The sequence below is a fragment of the Solanum verrucosum genome, unplaced genomic scaffold (genome assembly GCF_900185275.1).
Source record: "Solanum verrucosum unplaced genomic scaffold, falcon-dt-bn FXZP01000149.1, whole genome shotgun sequence".
NCBI lineage: Eukaryota > Viridiplantae > Streptophyta > Magnoliopsida > Solanales > Solanaceae > Solanum > Solanum verrucosum.
In genome coordinates this window covers 600,129-620,230 of record NW_026020295.1, presented here as the reverse complement: position 1 = coordinate 620,230, position 20,102 = coordinate 600,129, and the positions used below count along the sequence as shown (strand labels likewise).

The 20,102-nt window shown below is 36.4% G+C and overlaps 2 protein-coding genes across 2 annotated transcripts; both read left to right on the top strand.

The window, feature by feature from the left end:
- Window positions 1–465: 465 nt before the first annotated feature.
- On the top strand, window positions 466–2,958 carry LOC125834674 (homeobox-leucine zipper protein HAT4-like). Its single transcript, XM_049513812.1, has 4 exons — window positions 466–889; window positions 1,562–1,875; window positions 2,038–2,117; window positions 2,436–2,958. Exons 1-4 carry the CDS (start codon window positions 781–783, stop codon window positions 2,776–2,778), a joined length of 846 nt encoding a protein of 281 aa, XP_049369769.1. The 5' UTR covers window positions 466–780; the 3' UTR covers window positions 2,779–2,958.
- A 722-nt stretch (window positions 2,959–3,680) lies between these two features.
- LOC125834690 (disease resistance protein At4g27190-like) lies at window positions 3,681–8,370 on the top strand. Its single transcript, XM_049513825.1, has 5 exons — window positions 3,681–4,199; window positions 4,706–5,727; window positions 6,100–7,463; window positions 7,724–7,767; window positions 8,266–8,370. The coding sequence occupies exons 1-5, from the start codon at window positions 3,681–3,683 to the stop codon at window positions 8,368–8,370; spliced, it is 3,054 nt and encodes a 1,017-aa protein (XP_049369782.1).
- The last annotated feature ends 11,732 nt before the right edge of the window (window positions 8,371–20,102 follow it).

Sequence of the window (20,102 nt, the reverse complement as noted above, 5' to 3'; positions counted from 1 at the left end):
ATTTTTAACAAAGTACAAAAGATGTTAAAGTGGGTAAATTAATATATTTTTAAAAAAATATATACTTTTTATCATAAATAATCAATTTTTTCTATAAAATTTTTAACACATAATTTATTCTTGATAAAAATTTGGGGCCCCCGAAATTTGGGGGCCTAAGGCAAAAGCCTTATTTCCCAAAGCATAGAGCCGGCACTGCATATTACATGGCATAAAAATAATAAATTTAGTTGAGTGATTTTAGTGATACAAAGGCCTAAGATGAGTGATTTTATTGATACAAAATTAAATTTAATGACTTTACTAGATAAATTTTGAAAATTGAGTGACATTTTGAGATATTAACTCCTATTCTTAATAAGCACGATAAATAAAATGGACCGAAGATGTTTTAGAAAGGAAATGGGGACCAAAACAAAAAGGACCATTGAGAATGGTGATAATATTTTTGGGGAGGCAAAATCAATACATGATTTAATGATACAATAATTAGTACACCTTACACTCCATGTCATGATTGACTTACTTTTTTTTTAAAATTTTTTTTAGAGGAAAAAAAAGAAAAAAAAACTCTATTTTTTTCTATATTAACCCCTTTCATTGCATTTGCAGCTCTACTCACCAATCTTTAAACTAAATAAAGTCCTATCTTTTTTCTATCCTCGTTGAGAAAAGAATTAATTTCCCTAAATTCTTCATATTCTACTTGAAAAAACTATCATTTTTTTTTCAATTTATTTTCAAGAATCCTATAGATAATATTAGAGAAAAAAAAAAAAGATGTTGGAAAATCAAGATTTGAGATTGAGTTTGAGTCTTAGTTTTTCAGAGAACAAAACAACAAATCCATTGCAGCTAAATTCTTGGATTGACTCATTTCCTTCTTCAGGTTTGTTCTTTTTCTTCTTGATCTATAAATGTCTTATAACAATTTATTATTATCCGAAAGGATTGTGATAGAATGAATAGTATTCGTATATTCTTAATTAGAGGTCTAAGTTCAAGTCTCGGATATTAAAGTCTTGAGTATAGATAGAAAAAATTACGCACAGGATTATGAGAAACAATCTCTCTATCGTATAAAGGACAACTCATACTCAGATTATATTGAATATGTTATTATTATCGTGGTTAAATATGAAAAAGTTTCTAGTGAGGGTATATCGAAAATCGTTATTCTACACTCATTAGTGGCGGAGACATGAATTTGGAAAAAAAGTGAGCAATTTTTTTTCTCTATTGTGTTAAGAATGTGCAAAATGAAAAGAGGTTTAGATCTGAAACTTTATACCCTCTTCGATTTAATTTATATGTCTTATTTTTCTTTTTAGTCCATATGACTGTCATTCTTCCTTATTTAATGTTACTTTTTAATTTCAATTTTCTACTTTAACACGTTTAAGATCACAAAATTTATCTTAAATTTAAAATCATAAAATTATTTTATTTTTTTTGAAATTTTGTGTCAAATCAAAATAAGATAAACAAAGTAAATAGGAAGAAATAGTTTTTTTTCTCTAAAAACTTTCTAATAATCCAAATTTTAATTATTATTTTTCAGATAGAAATTTGGAGAAATGCAGAACATTTTTGAAGGGAATAGATGTGAACATAATACCAACAATTACAGAGGAAGAAGAAGAAGAAGAAGTTGGAGTTTCTTCACCAAATAGTAGTATTTCAACTTTAAGTGGAAATAAAAGAAATGAAAGGGAAATAATTAATTGTTGTGATGAATTGGAAATTGAAAGAGAATGTTCTAGAAGTATTAGTGATGAAGAAGATGGAGAAACTTCTAGAAAGAAATTAAGACTTACTAAAGATCAGTCTGCTGTTCTTGAAGAAAGTTTCAAAGAACACAACACTCTCAATCCTGTAAGTTTTTTTATTTATTTTATATATGTACGACTAGACATCTCAACTCATCTATACTGTGTTATTTATCAGAGTTTAAATTTTGATTATTTACACATGTTAAATGCCTTTTCAGCATAAATATTGGCTAATATTATTTTGTGTTTTTTTTTTCTTTCACAGAAGCAAAAACAGGCTTTGGCAAAGAGACTAGGATTGAGGCCTAGACAAGTGGAGGTTTGGTTTCAAAACAGGAGGGCAAGGTGAGAATAATACTCCCTTTGATTGAATTTGATTGTTTCACTTTGATTTGACATAAAAAAAATCGCATCTCGCGATATTAAATTAAAATATGTAGAATATACTAAAATGTCTTTTAATCTTAAACATATCACGTGAAAAGCAGAAGCCTGTTTACTAACAACTGTCCAAATTGCAAAAAAGTTGCATAAATTAGTTGTGTGATTTATATAGTTTATATATGTTACTATTAATTTTAACAATATATAGTTCAAATCGAAAATAATATTTGTCTTAGGATTTTTTTATTAATGAATCAATCAATTTTTTTTTTTGAACAGGACAAAGTTGAAGCAAACTGAAGTAGATTTTGAATTGTTGAAGAGATGTTGTGAGAATCTAACAGAAGAAAACAGGAGATTACAAAAGGAAGTTCAAGAGCTAAGGGCACTAAAGCTATCACCTCAATTCTACATGCAAATGACTCCTCCAACCACCCTCACCATGTGCCCGTCCTGTGAGCGCGTCGCGGGCCCATCTACTCCGTCTGCATCAGGGCCCGCGAGCGTCGATGCTCGGGCCAACCAAATGGTCCTAGCCCAACAACGGCCCGTGCCATTTAATCTCTGGACCGCCTCCCCCGTCCCGCATAGGCCCATTAATGCCCTCCACCCTAGGTCATAATTTCGCCAACAACGAAAGGGCAATTCGGTCAAATGGGCTCATTACACTAATTTTGGAAAATCCAATAACATGATGTGTATCAATTTTACTCTTTTTAGTATAGTAAGTTGCAAATGGTGGGAATTCTAGAGAAGAGGACTTTAGATGTAAAGTTTAGCAAGTGATATATCCTATTATTCAAAAAAAGTTCAATGTCTTAATTAACATCATTTTATTTCTTTTAAAAATTAAGTTTATGCGCGCATGTATTTTAATCCATGATAAATACACTAATCCACACATCACAAATTACGCTATTATCACAAGAATTCGAGCCTCAGAGCTAATACTAGCATATATCATTGCAAGAGTTCTTGAAATTTACAACCTTAGAATAACATTCTGTCTACTTAGAAAAATAATCTTTTCAGAAATCATAAAATTATAAATACCCATATTATATACCCATAATGAGTACTCAAGGGTGTGCCACCCAGAATCGGGCCAGGCTTGAAGTTTTCACCTTACCGACAAGTCGAGAGCAAATAGTTGTTGGTCGTGACTATTATCATAATTAAAGATCATGTTCTGGACATGCCACATATAATACATTACGGAAAATGATCATGTGATATTAGTCATTAACTTATTTAAACGGTGTAACTTTTCGATGAAAGGGGTTTAATTGATCACTTGACAGATTCAAAAGAATAAAGACAATTATGTTCATGAAGTTAAGAATGAGATAAGACATTGCTCCACTCTTGTCTAAAGAATAAAGTGTTGCTAGGGATATTCCATTTCTTCTTTTCCTTCCTATATGTTTGCTTTGTTAATTAAAGTTATTGTATTTGCCTTCAATTAGATCATAGCATTCTAATTCGAAGCAATTCTTTTTGCTTTACTTGATCAAGAATTGTACAATGGATATACTTTCTAATGCTGTTATTGTGGTGGGAAAATTTGTATGTAAATGCATCTATCCTAAGATTGAAAATATTGTCCGTTTCTCATCAAAAATTGAAAATGTAAGGGAGGAAATAGATAAGCTAACATGGCTTAGAGAAGATATCAGAGTAATGGTGCAAGCAGCTGAGCGAGAAGGCTACAAACCAAAACCCAATGTTCTCAAGTGGATCGAAGATGCACACGAGCTAGAGAATGAATGGAAAGCTATGCAAGAGCGCATTGCAACAACAAAAAGACTTACATTTAAGTGTTGTCCAAAATGCAGCCTTCGCGTTAAAGTCTCCACTCAAGCACAAAACATACGAGAAAATCTTTCCAGGCTTAAAGAAGTCGGAAAAAGCTTTGGATCCAATTTGGTGGTAGAAGATTACTTGATGAAAAGAGTTGAGTTCATCCCGGGACCATCAATAGAAGGTCAGTCAACAGCAACAAGGAATCTCAACAAAATCTTGCAACTGTTAGAAGATAATAAGGTAATGTTGGAATTGATAAGCTTCACAAACATTAATGTCAATTAACTAATGTTGGAATTGATATGTGACAATAAATATGTACATTTACAAGAGTATTAAAGTCTTTACCAACATTAGTTAATTGACATTAGATTGATATCTAATGTTGCTATAGGCTTTAAAGGTATTTACAAAGAGTGATAGAAGTTTAGCTGAATACCTCTTTGTTTAGATCAATTGCCTCTGTTCTTTTATCTTTGTAAAAAAATGTATTACTATATGATTATATGTTGATATACATAGAAAGCTCAAAAGGTTTTGGATATGCTACCATTATAAGTTTTTAATTAATTCCAAACAAACTTTAAATTTATTGTAAGGTGCACATTCATTATATTGTATTTATAAGGACATTTTGATTTTTTAACTTTTCACTTGAAGTTAGTATAATATGATATATATATATGATCATTGTTGCATCTTTTACTTGTGGGTAAATTGTTTTTTGGGTATTTGTATACTTTTAGGTATGCATCATCGGCGTGTGGGGTAAAGGAGGAGTTGGGAAAACAACATTGGTGAAGAATCTGAACAATGAGCTTCTAAAGATTAAGGTGTCAAATTCTAAACTTTCTTTTGGTGTTGTGATATGGGTTACAATGCCGAAACCAATAGATATAAGAAAGGTTCAAGAACAAATTGCCAGAAGATTAAACCTAAAGGTAGATAATGAGGGAAACATAATAAGCATTGCTAGCAAAATCTATGAAAGGCTCAAGCAAGAAAAAAGTTTCCTTCTCATACTAGATGATGTTTGGGATGCTATAAATTTGGATCATGTAGGTGTGCCCCAACCCAAAGCTCACACAGGAAGCAAGGTTATTATAACTTCTCGTTTTTTGGATGTTTGTAAGAAAATGAAAACAGACACCGAAATGAATATTTCCACATTGGATGAGGATGAATCTTGGCAACTGTTTGTTGAAAGTGCGGGAGATGTTACCAATCTGGAGGATATTCAGCCATTGGCAAAGGAAATTGCAGAAGAGTGTGGTGGTTTACCTTTAGCAATCACTGTTATTGGAGCATCTCTGAGAGGGAAGAAGAGGGTCGAGCAATGGAAAGATGCTTTGGAATCACTTAGAATGTCCGAACCTCATAACAAAAGTGTAGAAGAAAAGGTTTACATGGTCATCAAGTCGAGTTTTGATTCTTTAGAATCTCAGGATAGTGAATCATCCTCTGTGAACAAAAAGAGAGGTGATATTCGAAGTTGTTTGTTGTATTGCTCCTTATATCCGGCGGCTATTTCAACAGATGATCTCATACATTGCTGGTGGGCAGAGGGCTTCCTCGGTGAACATAACACACATGAAGAAGCCTACAACAGGGGAATCACAATGATTGAAAGTCTAAAAGATACCTGCTTGCTACAAGAAGCCCATGAGATAGATTATGTGAAGATGCATGACGTGGTTCGTGATGTTGTTAGATGGACAGATAATTCCTATGGGGATGAACACAACTCTATTATTCAAGCTGGAGTTGGGTTGGCTGGGATATTGTTATGAATCAGCCCCAGCCCAATAGGGATACCAACAAGGATATCACACAAATAGATATTGGGCCGAGTAAAAGCAATCGGGCCAGGCCTTCACAAAGGATTGTTTGGGATCCAGGCCCATTTACACTTTGTTAAAAAGGACCAGAAGTTAGAAGAAGGGTCATGCAAATTATGTGAAGCTTTGGCTTTCTGATCCTCTCATCTCCTTCCTATGGTCTAGTATCTCATCCCCTTCTAGTTACCTCCTTCTATGTTAAGCTATCCGTAATTAGTGTGTTATTACTTTGTTGTGCGTATTCTACAGCGTAACTTGTATTCAGTGATTAATATATATAAAAGTGCTTTCGTGGAATTGAGTTTGCTACAGATATCACATATTAAAGTATCATCTTCTGTCAAGAGAATATCTTTCGTAAGTAATGAAATCGAATGTCTACCTGATTGCTTCACAAAATGCCCTGAGACAACTTCTTTACTTCTGCAAGACAATGAACTCCTTGAGGACATTCCCCATGGATTTTTTTTGTCATTTCCAGCTCTAAGAGTTGTGAATCTGAGTGCAACTGGTATTAGAGCACTGCCTTGTTCCATCAATAGTTTATGTCAACTACGTGCTCTAATACTACAAAATTGCAATGAGTTGAAAGAGTTACCACCTATTGGTAAACTTTACAATTTGCAGTTGCTTGATTGTGATAATACAAGGTTATGTTGTCTTCCGCAAGGAATGGATAAGTTGACAAATCTGAGGCTATTAAAACTACCTGTAAATGATTTGAAGAACATCAGCAAAGGATTCTTCCTAAAATTGTCTAGGATTGAAATGTTAAATATGCTGGATAGTGAAACGACAAATTTGAGGCTGTTAAATCTTCTTGGACCAATTTCTTTTGATGAGATATCGTCTCTACACAATCTGACATCTCTTTTTATTAGATTGGATAGTTCATCAATTTTCAATCGAGACCACACCTGGATGTCTAGATTGAAAAGTTTTCACATTGAAATTGGGAGTTCTCCAACGCATGTACCATTCAACAAGTCAACAAGGATGATAAGCATCTCCAAGTGTGAAATTTTCAGTAATGGAGAGCTCTCAAGCATGTTGCAGTTTGCTTCATATTTGTACTTGGTAAAATGCATGGGTCTCAGGAAGTTGATTGCGTACAACAGTTTTGATGGATTAAAATCACTATGCATAGAGAGATGCTCTTGTGATTTCGGACCATCGAAAGAAGGAAGTGCACAGTTTGACCCTCTGCCAAATCTGGAACATCTCAGCCTCATTTCTGTTAATCATTTAAAGAGTGTTTCTGATTTCGGTCAACTTTTGGGTCTAAGATTTTCTAAATTACGTCAACTAGATATACAATTTTGTGCAAGTTTAACGTGTCTTTTTAACACTTTTTCTGTACCCAAGTACTTGGAAGACATTTCAATTACCTTTTGTCCTCAGCTGGTAGAGTTGCTAGTCCAACGCGGCTCAAGTCAGGCAACACCTGTCAACTCAGAAATCCCAACAGTACGGAAGTTACATTTGAGAAACTTACCAAAATTAGGAACATTGGGGGAGCCACGGAGTATGTGGGAACACCTGGAGGAACATGAGGTGATCAATTGCGATCGAATTGAACACCAGAAGTTGCCTGTCTCCATTCAAAACACCAACATCAAAGTTAGAAAAGGATTCGCAGAATGGTGGAGCCTAATGGCAGTTTCAGGTAATGTGCCAATTAACTTTCAGATTTCTCAATTGCTTGATTTTGTCTTTCTTTTTATCTTCTGTTCAAAAGGGTTTATAATGTTCATGGTTATTTCACTATGTCTTGTTGACCTTACTAGTAGTCGTAGGACTACTATTGTAGTTTCTTGTTTTTCTATTTCAATTAGTACTATCTATTATTTCGTGTAGTTGTCATTTTTTTAGTATTGTTTTGTTGTAGTTCTGTTCTGTTACTATCTATACTGTTTCTTGAGCCAGATTTCTATCGGAACCAGCCCTTCTACTTTACATTTGAGGTAGAGGTAAGGTCTGCATACACTCTACCATCCCTAGACCCCACTGTGTATGTTGTTGTTATTTAACCATGTATTTGTTAAATTTGACAAGATTCAAAGATGAATTAATGTGAAGATTTGATAGTTAGAAAGATAATTCTTCATTGGTACAAAAGTCATGATACATCTTTTGTAGGTGAAATTTAGGTGAACCATAAAATGGTTTCACAAGGTAAATCTTGACATTTTGACACATTGTGATGTTATGGATGACTTCAATAGGAAGAATTCACTCCTATAAATAGGTAGTTCCTAATTCATTTGTAACACACCTCTCACTTGCCTTCTTATCTTCAAAGGCATTTGATCTTCTTTCTCTCTTGTAGTATTTCACTTGTACTCTTTTGGAGTGAAATAAATATTGGTTGGTTGTGTCCGAGGAGTAGGCAAAAGAAAACAAAAGTTTGCCGAACCTCGTTAATTCATGGTGTTCTTTTTATTGTTGTCTTATCTACTATTTATTAGCTACCTTTAGATATAGCAGTTGTGATTTCAATTCGGCTTCCGCAACAATTGGTATCAGAGCCAATGTATTATCTGAGTATGCTCTGTGGTTGCAGCACAGTCTGAACTTCCACATCAGAAAAGATTTACTTTGGTCTTTGCATTGTTAGCTAGTAAATAGTATTTGTAGCAAAAATGGGAGACAATAAAAATGATGAGTCCACATCGAATGTCAATAATACGTCATCATTGGCATCTTCGCTTATGACACGAATTGTGTCAAATGCAAAATTTGCAGTTGAAATTTTTGATGGGTCAGGACATTTCGGAATGTGGCAAGGCGAGGTCCTTGATGTTCTTTTTCAACAAGGGCTAGATATTGCCATAGAAGAAAAGAAATCAGACGGTGTAGGAGAAGAAGATTAGAAGATTATCAACCGTGTTGCTTGCGGTACCATTCGATCTTACCTAGCAAGACAACAAAAGTATCCATACACAAAGGAAACATCTGCAAATAAATTATGGAATTCATTGGAGGAGAAATTCTTGAAGAAAAACAGTCAAAATAAACTTTACATGAAAAGAAGATTGTTACACTTCACTTATATTCCTGGTAGCACAATGAATGATCATATCACCAGCTTTAATAAGTTGGCGACAAATTTGCAGAATATAGACGTGACTTTTACGGATGGAGATATGGCCTTAATATTGTTAAGTTCACTTCCCGATGAGTTCGAGCACCTTGAAACTACTCTACTGCATGGGAATGATGAAGTATCTCTCAAAGAAGTTTGTTTTGCCTTATATAGTTATGAACAAAGAAAGAGAGAAAACAAAAGGGCGGAGAAGCAGAAGGTCTGATTGTGAGAGGTCGTTCTCAAAATCACGTGAGAACGAAGAATGGGAGATCCAAGTCAAGATCCAGACTCAGCAAAGATAAATGTGCCTTTTGCCGAGAAAAAGGGAACTGGAAGAAAGACTGCCCAAAGTTGAAAAGCAAAGCCAAACCAAATAATGGGAAGGATGTCATGGATTCAGATGTGGCTGATTGTGATGACTCTGATTACTCACTAGTTACAACAGATCCATCCAAATCATCTGATGTATGGTTGATGGACTCAGCTCGTAGCTATCATATGTGTCCCAATAGGGACTGATTTGCTGATTTACAAGAACGAGAATGTGGAGTTATTCACACCGCAAACAATAATCCTCTTACCGCATATGGTGTTGGTTCAATTCGATTAAGGAATCATGATGGATTGACCAGAACATTAACAGATGTTCGGTATGTACCGGATTAGAAGAAGAATCTCATTTATGTTGGAGCCCTAGAGTCAAAGAGATTCAAAGTCATTGCAGATAATGGCGTAATGAGAATATGCTCCGGTGTGCTGGTGGTAATGAAGGCAATTCGAAAAAATAATAACATGTACCACTATCAAGGTAGTAAAGTTATTGGGACAGCAGCAACAACATCCAATGATGACAAGGAGGCAGAAATGACCAGGCTGTGGCATATGCGCTTGGGACATGCTGGAGGAAAATCCTTGAAAACTTTATCAGATCAAGGACTGTTGAAAGGAGTAAAAACTTGCAACTTGGAGTTTTGTGAGCATTGCGTCAAGGGAAAGCAAACAAGGGTTAAATTTGGAACAACTATCCATAATACTAAAGGTATTTTGGATTATGTTCATTCAGATGTTTGGGGTGCTTCCAAAACACATTCATTAGGTGGGAAACACTATTTTGTAACCTTTGTTGATGACTTTTCCCGAAGACTGTGGGTGTATACGATGAAAACAAAAGATGAAGTATTGGGAATTTTTCTCAAATGGAAGGCGATGATAGAAACTCAAAGTGGCAAAAAGATCAAGTATCTTCGCACAGACAATGGTGGAGAATACAAAAATGATCTTTTTCAGAAAATTAGTGAGGAAAATGGCATCGTCAGACATTTCACCGTCAGAAATACACCACAACAGAATGGAGTGGCAGAACGCATGAACCGAACTTTGCTGGAGAAGGTTCGGTGTATGTTGTCCAATGCTGGCTTGGGCAAAGAATTTTGGGCTAAGGCAATAACATATGCACGCCACCTCATTAATCGTCTACCATCTGCTGCTATAGGTGGGAAGACACCATTAGAAAAATGGTATGGAAAACCTGCTGAAGATTATGGTTCTTTATATGTATTTGGCTCAATTCCATATTATCATGTAAGAGAGTCAAAATTGGACCCAAGAGCAAAGAAAACTTTATTTATGGGGATTACTTATGGAGTCAAAGGATACCGTTTATGGTGTCCAGAGACAAGAAAAAATATTTTCAGTAGGGATGTTACCTTTGATGAATCAGCCTTGACAAATAAGGTAACAATTAAAGAAGTCAAACAAACTGATGGTGCTTCAAAGCAAGTGGAGTTTGAGGGAAAAATAATGAGCAACTTTCACATATAGCAAACACAAAATTCATATTTGTATGCTATAACAAACTTTGCATAATTGCGCTCCATAGTAAACATAAATATGTATATTTCGCTATACATATACAAAAGAAAGCAGTTGTATAATCTGCTTTGGTATACATATACAAAAAGATCAATTGTATAAAGTGAGAGAGGCGAGTGAGTGAGCGAGATATGGGAGAGTGGCGAGTGAGATCTGGGAGAGGGGAGAGAGAAGAACGATAATATATGTATATATATAATTTTCACTCATTTTATACATTTGCGTTTTTGTATAAAGTGAGAGAGCGAGATCTGGGAGAGTGGCGAGTGAGATCTAGGAGAGGGGAACGAAAATATATGTATATATACAATTTTCTCTCGCTTTATACAAACACAAACGCATTTTATACAATTTGCGGTTTTTGTATAAAGTGAGAGAGGCGAGTGAGAGAGCGAGATCTGGGAGAGTGGCGAGCGAGATCTGGGAGAGGGGAGAGAGGGGAACAAAAATATATGTATTTATACAATTTTCTCTCGCTTTATACAAACACAAACGCACTTTATACACTTGCGTTTGTATAAAAAATGAGAGAGGCGAGGGAGAGAACGAGAGTGGCGAGCGAGATTCACCAGGAGAGAGGTTAAATAGCAATAGTTTGCTATGGGATACAATTAAATCAAACTATATTTATAGCATTTAATTTGAATTAATAGTTTGCTATTATATACAATTTTCCCAAAAATAATTCTCCCAACACATGGATCAAATGAGGAAACAATAAAAGTTTTTCCTCTGGAAGAAGAGCCAGTCAAAGGGGATGTTCCATCTCAAGAACCTCAACCACAACTTGAATCAATAGCAATCAGCAAGCCAAAAAGGACAATAAGAAAACCTGCTCGACTCATAGATGTGGTGGCTTGTGCGGACTCAATTGCATCGGATGACATTCCTACCACTTATAAAGATGCAGTCCAAAGTTTAGAAGAAGATAAGTGGAGGTTTGCCATGGATGAAGAAATGCAGTCCCTTCATCAGAATCATACATGGAAATTGGCCAATCTCCCGGATGGCAAGAAAGCAATTGGGTGCAAATGGGTATTTGCAAAGAAAGAAGGATTTCCTAACCAAGAAGATGTTCGCTACAAAGCAAGATTAGTGGCCAAAAGATACACTCAAAAGGAGGGAATTGACTATAAGGAGATATTTTCTCCAGTTGTGAAACACTCCTCCATTAGAGTTTTGTTGGCTTTGGTAGCACAGTTGAATTTGGAACTAGTTCAGTTGGATGTAAAAACTGCATTTTTACATGGAGACTTGGAAGAGGAAATCTACATGACTCAGCCAGAAGGATTCAAAGTTGATGGAAAAGAAAATATGGTGTGCAAACTTGAAAAATCGTTGTATGGATTGAAACAATCTTCTAGACAATGGTACAAACGATTTGACAAGTTTATGTTGCAGCAAAGGTACATAAGAAGCAAATACGATCATTGTGTGTATTTGCGCAAGCTTGAAGACGATTCCTTTATATATCTTCTCCTATAAGTTGATGATATGTTGATAGCTTCTAAAAGTCAAGAGGAAATTGAGAAGCTAAAAATTCAACTAAAAAATGAGTTTGAGATGAAGAATTTGGGTGAGGCAAAAAGGATTCTTGGCATGGAGATAACAAGAGATCGACATTCAAATAAGCTTTTTTTTTTTTTATCTTAGAAAGAATATTTGAAGAGGGTACTAAATCGATTTGGCATGAATGAGCAAACAAAGTCGGTTAGCACTCCGCTTGCTCCTCATTTTAAGCTTAGTGATGCTATGTCGCCAAAGAATGAAGTTGCACGAGAATATATGTCAAGAGTACCACATGCGAATGCTGTTAGTAGCTTGATGTATGCAATGGTTTGCACAAGGCCAGATATTTCACACATTGTTGGAGTTGTAAGCAGGTACATGCATAATCCTGGAAAGGATCATTGGCAGGCTGTAAAATGGATTCTACGGTATATTCATAATACTGTAGATATTGGCTTGGTTTATGAGCATAAAAATAGTCAATATCTTGTTGGATATTGTGACTAGATTATGCAGGTGATATGGACAAACAAAGATCAACTACTGGTTATGTTTTCACTATTGCAAACGCACCAGTTAGTTGGAAGTCTACTTTACAGTCAACAGTTGCTTTGTCTACCACTGAGGCAGAGTATATGGCAATTACAAAGGCTGCGAAGGAGGCAATTTGGCTTCAAGGATTGCTTAGAGAGCTTGGTATTGGACAAGAAGGAATCACAATATTTCGTGATAGTCAAAGTGCTATTCAATTAGCAAAGAACCAAGTTTATCATGCAAGGACGAAACACATTGATGTACGATATCATTTCATACAAGACATCATAGAAGAAGGTGGAGTCATAGTGCAGAAAATTCATACTACGGATAATCCTGCCGATATGCTGACAAAAGTGGTGACTGCGGTCAAGTTTCAATATTGTTTGAACTTGATCAACATTGTTGAACATTGAAGATTGAAGTTGAAGACACAATCAAAAGTTGTTGAGAGAAAGTTGAAAATGGAGAATCTTGCCAAGGTGGAGATTTGTTAAATTTGACAAGATTCAAAGATGAATTAATGTGAAGATTTGGTAGTTAGGAAGATAATTCTTCATTGATACAAAAGTCATGATAACATCTTTTGTAGGTGAAATTTAGGTGAACCATAAAATGGTTTCACAAGGTAAATCTTGACATTTTGACACATTGTGATGTCATGGATGACTTCAATAGGAAGAATTCACTCCTATAAATAGGTAGTTCCTAATTCATTTGTAACACACCTCTCACTTGCCTTCTCATCTTCAAAGGCATTTGATCTTCTTTCTCTCTTGTAGTATTTCACTTGTACTCTTTTGGAATGAAATAAATATTGGTTGGTTGTGTCCGAGGAGTAGGCAAAAGAAAACAAAAGTTTGCCGAACCTCGTTAATTCATGGTGTTCTTTTTATTGTTGTCTTATCTACTATTTATTAGCTACCTTTAGATATATCAGTTGTGATTTCATCACTCTCTATATATTCGGCTTCCGCAGCAATATTGATCTTGACTTTTTGTTGCTTCGTTCAGAGGATTAAAGAAAGCAGAGGAAGGAACTTTCTGCACCAGAGAGACAGAGTTAACCGGTCGAGTTTGTTGTGTTGTATTTCCTGTCAGATGTCTTAAGTTTTTTCTGCCAATAACTGTTCCTTGTTTGTACTATTAGTGATTTCTGGCTCCGATATTTTGATTGTTTGATTGAACACTAAGTAATTTCTTGTTTCGATTGTGTTGTGTGATCATCTTATTATATTTGTAATGACATTTTAGAGCATTCTCAATTTGTACAATCAAAATTAAGCACAGATATATATACCTGCTATCAAGAGTTTGAAGCTCCAAATTCTGGTTTGCTTGGTATGACAGAAGTCGTTTTACTGAATTTTTCCTCAGAAACGGACATCCCGCTGTTGGGCTCAAGAGTGAAAAGTTACTTTTGATAAAGATTGACAATATCGTCATTAGCAAATCAGACTGTTATGATGGAATTTTTTACAATGTCTAATTTTGGTTAAAAGCTCCATTTGGTTGGTTGCTAAATTTCCCTTTGAGTTGCAATTAGTTTGGTTGTGATATATTTTCTGTCAGATGTGTCACGACCCGATTTCTCGAGTCATGATGGCACCTACTATACCCTACCAGTAGGTAAGCCAACCCGTAACCCAGAACATCAAGCAATGAGCAAAAGGGCAGAAACTAGCGAAAACAATAATCTAAACAAGGATAACAAAGCGGAAGCAACCCAAAATAAATATATACAGAAATCCCTCCCAGAACCTGGAAGTCACTAGTACAGAGCTATCTAATAAAGAGTACAAGTCCCAAAAGTGGACTACAACAGAGCGTGTTTCAAAGACAACAAGACTAGCTAAAACAAAAGAAGGAGACAGAACAAACCCCAAAACGCCAAGTGCTCGTCCTCGTCTCCGAATCACAACTGCAAAAGAAGACTGGAACTAATCACCGCTGGTAACTGGTACTGGGACCTGCATCACGAAATAGATGCAGAGTGTAGCATGAGTACCAACACAACAGGTACTCAGTAGGCATCATAGGCCGACTGAGCAAAAAGGGTAAAAATAATAAGAAAGGATAGAATCTAGACACAGAGAGGTCAAAGCGAATAAGAAAAGAAAGCACACGAGCATACCAGAAACAAACTAAGTACAACTAGACTAAACCTAACTGGGCCCCCATAAGCCCAGAAGGTACACTCGTGCACAAGCTTAAATAAAACCTGAACGAACCCCCATAAGCTCAACATGTATATGGAAAAGCTAAGTCTACTGAGAAAGAAGAAAATCGGGCTCTCAGCCCAAAGTAACTAAGATAATCCATCAGACTCCACCCAGCCAGCAGTGCACTCCCAGCCCAGCTAGAAAGAGTGACCTTAGGGGGCACCCAACCAAACAGTCCACTCCCAGCCCAGCTAGAAAGAGGGACCCGTGAGTGAGGTAGATATCGCGAGTCGTCCTACCGTGCAGTCAGCTCCCAGCCCAGCTAGAAAGAGCGACCCGGGGACACCCAGCCAGCAGCACAATCCCAGCCCAGCTAGAAAGAGAGGCCCGGGGGCGATCACCGATATCACCGAGTCTACCCAGCCAGCGATACGTTCCCAACCCAGCTAGAAAGAACGACCCCGGGAGTGATGGTATCTCCAATAGGATCCAATCCCACAATAACCACCGTGGAATGTCGTCCACTCTAAGAAATCACAGAAAAGGCTCCAAGCCTATACTATCTCAATCCCACGCCTCTAGTGATGCACTAAACCTTCGAGAATGCGTCGGAACCGCAGAATAAGAGGGAGAAGATACAGAAGTGCAGCAAGCAGCGATAACGCCTAATCTAAGGCTCAAACTATCAGACTCAAGTCTGCTACTCCAGTCTACAAGGAGCTAAGTCATCCGAACGACGTCGGCAGAAAGTCAAGGCTATCCAGCCCACACGGGTCATAAGTCTAAGGCAATGCTAGCCTAATCTAGACTAAGGCATACAAGCATACAATAGCATTTAGCACATAGACATGCAACTCTACTAAACCGGATAACATGATACTATACTCGAAATATGGCCAATCGATCCTATCATGAGGTATCTAATCAAAGTAAGGTAGTAAACTGGTACCCACCCCCAATTCACTCCAATCAACGTGTTTTTACACAATTAAGCTCAATCTAAAAAAAGGAAAGCCGTAGCCTACCTTAAGGCCAACCGTGCGCTCTCCAATCACTTTATTGGAGCTTTCCCTTTCCGAACAGTCTCGAAACGCTGCCCCGCTATCAAAAATAGAGTCACAACGTTACTACGGTCATTTAGACACCAAAATCACAACAAACGGAGACGGGTCAATTTTGGAGTCAAAACGGGAATCGTGGGACCCGCACCGAACTGTCCGAATTTGACTCCGTCAAGAGACCCTAAACAACACTCCAAACTTGTGTTCCAAAATGGAACACAATCCGAGGCTCAAAACATAGCAAGAACCAACAAGCAAGAAACCACACTTTAAACAACTAAAAGAAACCCTACTGCAGCAGTCCAAAAATCAAAATAAACGAAAATCAAAAGGTGCCCAGCACTCTTTGAACACTTTACGATGAAGCCACGACAATTCTCAACACGTGGGACTTTGAATCACCCAAAACTGAGCTAAAATGAGTGAGATATGACCAAAACAAAAATTCCAAAAACAAGGACTCGAAAAAGGTACAGCAGTCAGGTTTTTCGCGAAATTACCTCAAACGGGAACCCCAAACCACCATCCGAGCTCACCAACGCGTTGCCCTCAAAAAATCTCATAACTTTGCCTTTTGAATCGCACAAATCGGTTGAGAGATGAGAGAGTTAAGAGAGGTTGAAGTTTGGGAATATGTTGCTGATTTTCTGCATTTATTGCAGAAAATCTGCAATAATTCCAAAACCTTAAACTCCGACGGGGTGCTCCGATCTCGTTCGGAACCCCGTGCACGCAAACGAGATATGCAACCATACCAAATTTGATATTCCAGACTCAACGGCGCAGTCGAAATTTCCATCAGAGGTCATTTCGATTAAAAGTGGGTCCCACTTCCAAAGGCCATTTTAAGCCAAAACCCACAAAAGGGCTCGGAAAGATATCAAAAACCTCGGGACACAAAAGAAGGGTCAATCTAGACCAAACTCGACATTCCGGAGCTAACTGCACTGACGGAATTCTCATCCGAGCGCGTTTACTCAGAATGTTGACCAAAGTCAAACTTAAGCCAAAATTCAAAGGCTAAAACGCCTAATCACACCGACTCACACTAAAAACCTTGGGAGTCATGTCGACCGTGCTACTAGCTTAAAATGACCCTTTCGGAGCTGATGAAATCGTCAGAATTAGATTCCGATGTCATCTTCTTGAACTTTTGATCGAAAATGATCATTCAAGGTTCATAAGCTCCAAAACACAAAAACTCACACCAAGACCAAACGAACGACCAGGTGACCGAACTGTCAGTCCCAGCAAGTCATAAATGACTTGGGGTCGCTACAGAAACGCTTTAAACGACACACAAGAGGCAAGACACAAAAATGACCAAGAGGGTCATTACAAGATGTCTTTAAGTTTTTTCTGCCAATAACTGCTCCTTGTGTTATGAAGGCTTTTTTTACAATGTCTAATGTTGGTTAAAAGATTACCTTTTTAAAAAATAAATTAAAAGCTCCCTTTGGCTGGTTGCTAAATTTCCCTTTGAGTTGCAATTAATTTGGTTGTGTAAGATAATTCTTTTCTCCCTATAACAAGTTCATATAAATACAGCTATGAGCTAAAACGCCATTAAAACTCACAAACTCTCTACTCCAATTTCTTAAGCGGTAGAGCCTGATGTGTGAGTTAGGACTTAGACACACGTTCATGGGTCCGAAACAAAAGTGTAGAAGGGTGGACGTACACATTGTCCATCAAGTTTTGGTATCAGATGAAGTCCTTATAATTAATTGTTCGATACACAAAGCAAGGTATTTTAGTGGAGAAGGGTAGCCCATTAGAACAAGAAAAAGCAAAAGTTTTAGGTCTGTTGAGAATGGGAATCGAACTAGCTAGAGAGGTCAAATATGAAAAAGTAAACACACAAAGAGGATTCAACCTCTACTATGTATTATTAACCATGTATAAACAGTATAATTTTCTGCCGAAGGGTTTTGGAATGAAATGGACCAAACAGATTCTTATGTTATTTCAGTAAAACAAAAATATAATCATTTTACAAAAGGGGAAAAGTCATTGCTTCACTCTTGTCTCAAGAATAAAGTATTGCTGGGACATTCCATTTCTTCTTTTCCTTCATATATACTATGTTTTGCTTTGTTGATTAAAGTATTTGTATTTTCCTTCAATTTTACTTATTCGAGTAATCCTCTTATCGAGTTTTTTCCTTTTCTATCAAGACATCGGGAAATCAAGGTACTACGTGTTAGGACCAAGTCATACATGCTGCACTTGCTAAGGAGAATTAAGGTTGATGATGAACGTATCAATCATGCTTTGCGCACATATGTTTTGTAGATATTGCTTTAAAACTTGGTTAAAGTAGGCTCATACTTGCCCTATTTATCAAAAATTTTAAGTGCTTAACATGCCAAAGGATGGCACTTACAAAGTGCCTTCTTAAATTGAAAAAGTTTTTTCTTTAAATTTCGTGTAAAATCAAAATAATATAAACAAATTAAACCTGAAGGAATAGGTTTTTTTTTCTTTAAAAACTTTCGAATAATCCAAATTTTAATTATTAATTTTTCAGAAGGAATTTGGAGAAATGCAGAACATTTTTGAAGGGAATAGATGTGAGCATAATACCAACAATTACAGAGAAGAAGTGTATCAATTTTTACTCTTTTTAGTATAGTAAGTTGCAAATGGTGGGAATTCTAGAGAAGAGGACTTTAGATGTAAAGTTTAGCAAGTGATATATCCAATTATTATTTAAAAGTTCAATGTCTTAATTAACATCATTTTATTTCCTTTAAAAATTAAGTTTATGCGTGCATGTATTTTAATCTGTGGTATATACACTAATCCACACATCACAAATTACGCTCTTATCATAAGAATTCGAGCCTTGGAGCTAATACTAGCATATATCATTGCAACTACGATCTCAAATACTACAAAATTGCCGCATGTTGACAGAGTTAGCAACTATTATTGGTAATCTTTACAATTTGCAGTTGCTTGATTAGGAACGTTGGGAGAGCCACGGAGTATGTAGGAACACACATGAGGTGATCGAATTGAACACCAGAAGTTGCCTGTCTCCATTCAAAACACCAACATCAAAGTTAGAAAAGGATTCGTAGAATGGCAGTTCCAGTGTAATGTGCCAATTAACTTTCAGATTTCTCAATTGCACGATTTTGTCTTTCTTTTTATCTTCTGTTCAAAAAGGTTCATAATGTTCATGGTTGACCTTACTAGTGGTCGTAGGACTACTATTGTAGTTTCTTGTTCTTCTATTTTTGTCACTCTCTATTATTTCGTGTAGTTCTGATTTTTTAGTATTATTTTGTTGTAGTACTGTTCTGTTGTTTTTGTTACTATCTGTACTATTTCTTGAGCCAGAGGTCTATCGAAAACAATTCTTCTACCTCACATTTGAGGTAGACCTCACTGGGTGTGTTGTTGTTATTTAACCATGTATTGATCTTGACTTTTTGTTGCTTCTTTCAGGGGACTAAAGAAAGCAGAGGAAGGAACTTCCTGCACCAGAGAGACAGAGTTTTGAGCTGAAGTTAACCGGTCGAGTTTGTTGTGATATATTTCCTGTCAAATGTCTTAAGTTTTTTCTGCCAATAACTGCTCCTTGTGTTATGATGGATTTTTTTACAATGTCTAATGTTGGTTAAAAGATTACCTTTTTAAAAAATAAATTAAAAGCTCCCTTTGGCTGGTTGCTAAATTTCCCTTTGAGTTGCAATTAATTTGGTTGTGTAAGATAATTCTTTTCTCCCTATAACAAGTTCATATAAATACAGCTATGAGCTAAAACGCCATTAAAACTCACAAACTCTCTACTCCAATTTCTTAAGCGGTAGAGCCTGATGTGTGAGTTAGGACTTAGACACACGTTCATGGGTCCGAAACAAAAGTGTAGAAGGGTGGACGTACACATTGTCCATCAAGTTTTGGTATCAGATGAAGTCCTTATAATTAATTGTTCGATACACTAAGCAAGGTATTTTAGTGGAGAAGGGTAGCCCATTAGAACAAGAAAAAACAAAAGTTTTAGGTCTGTTGAGAATGGGAATCGAACTAGCTAGAAAGTTTAAATATGAAAAAGTAAACACACAAAG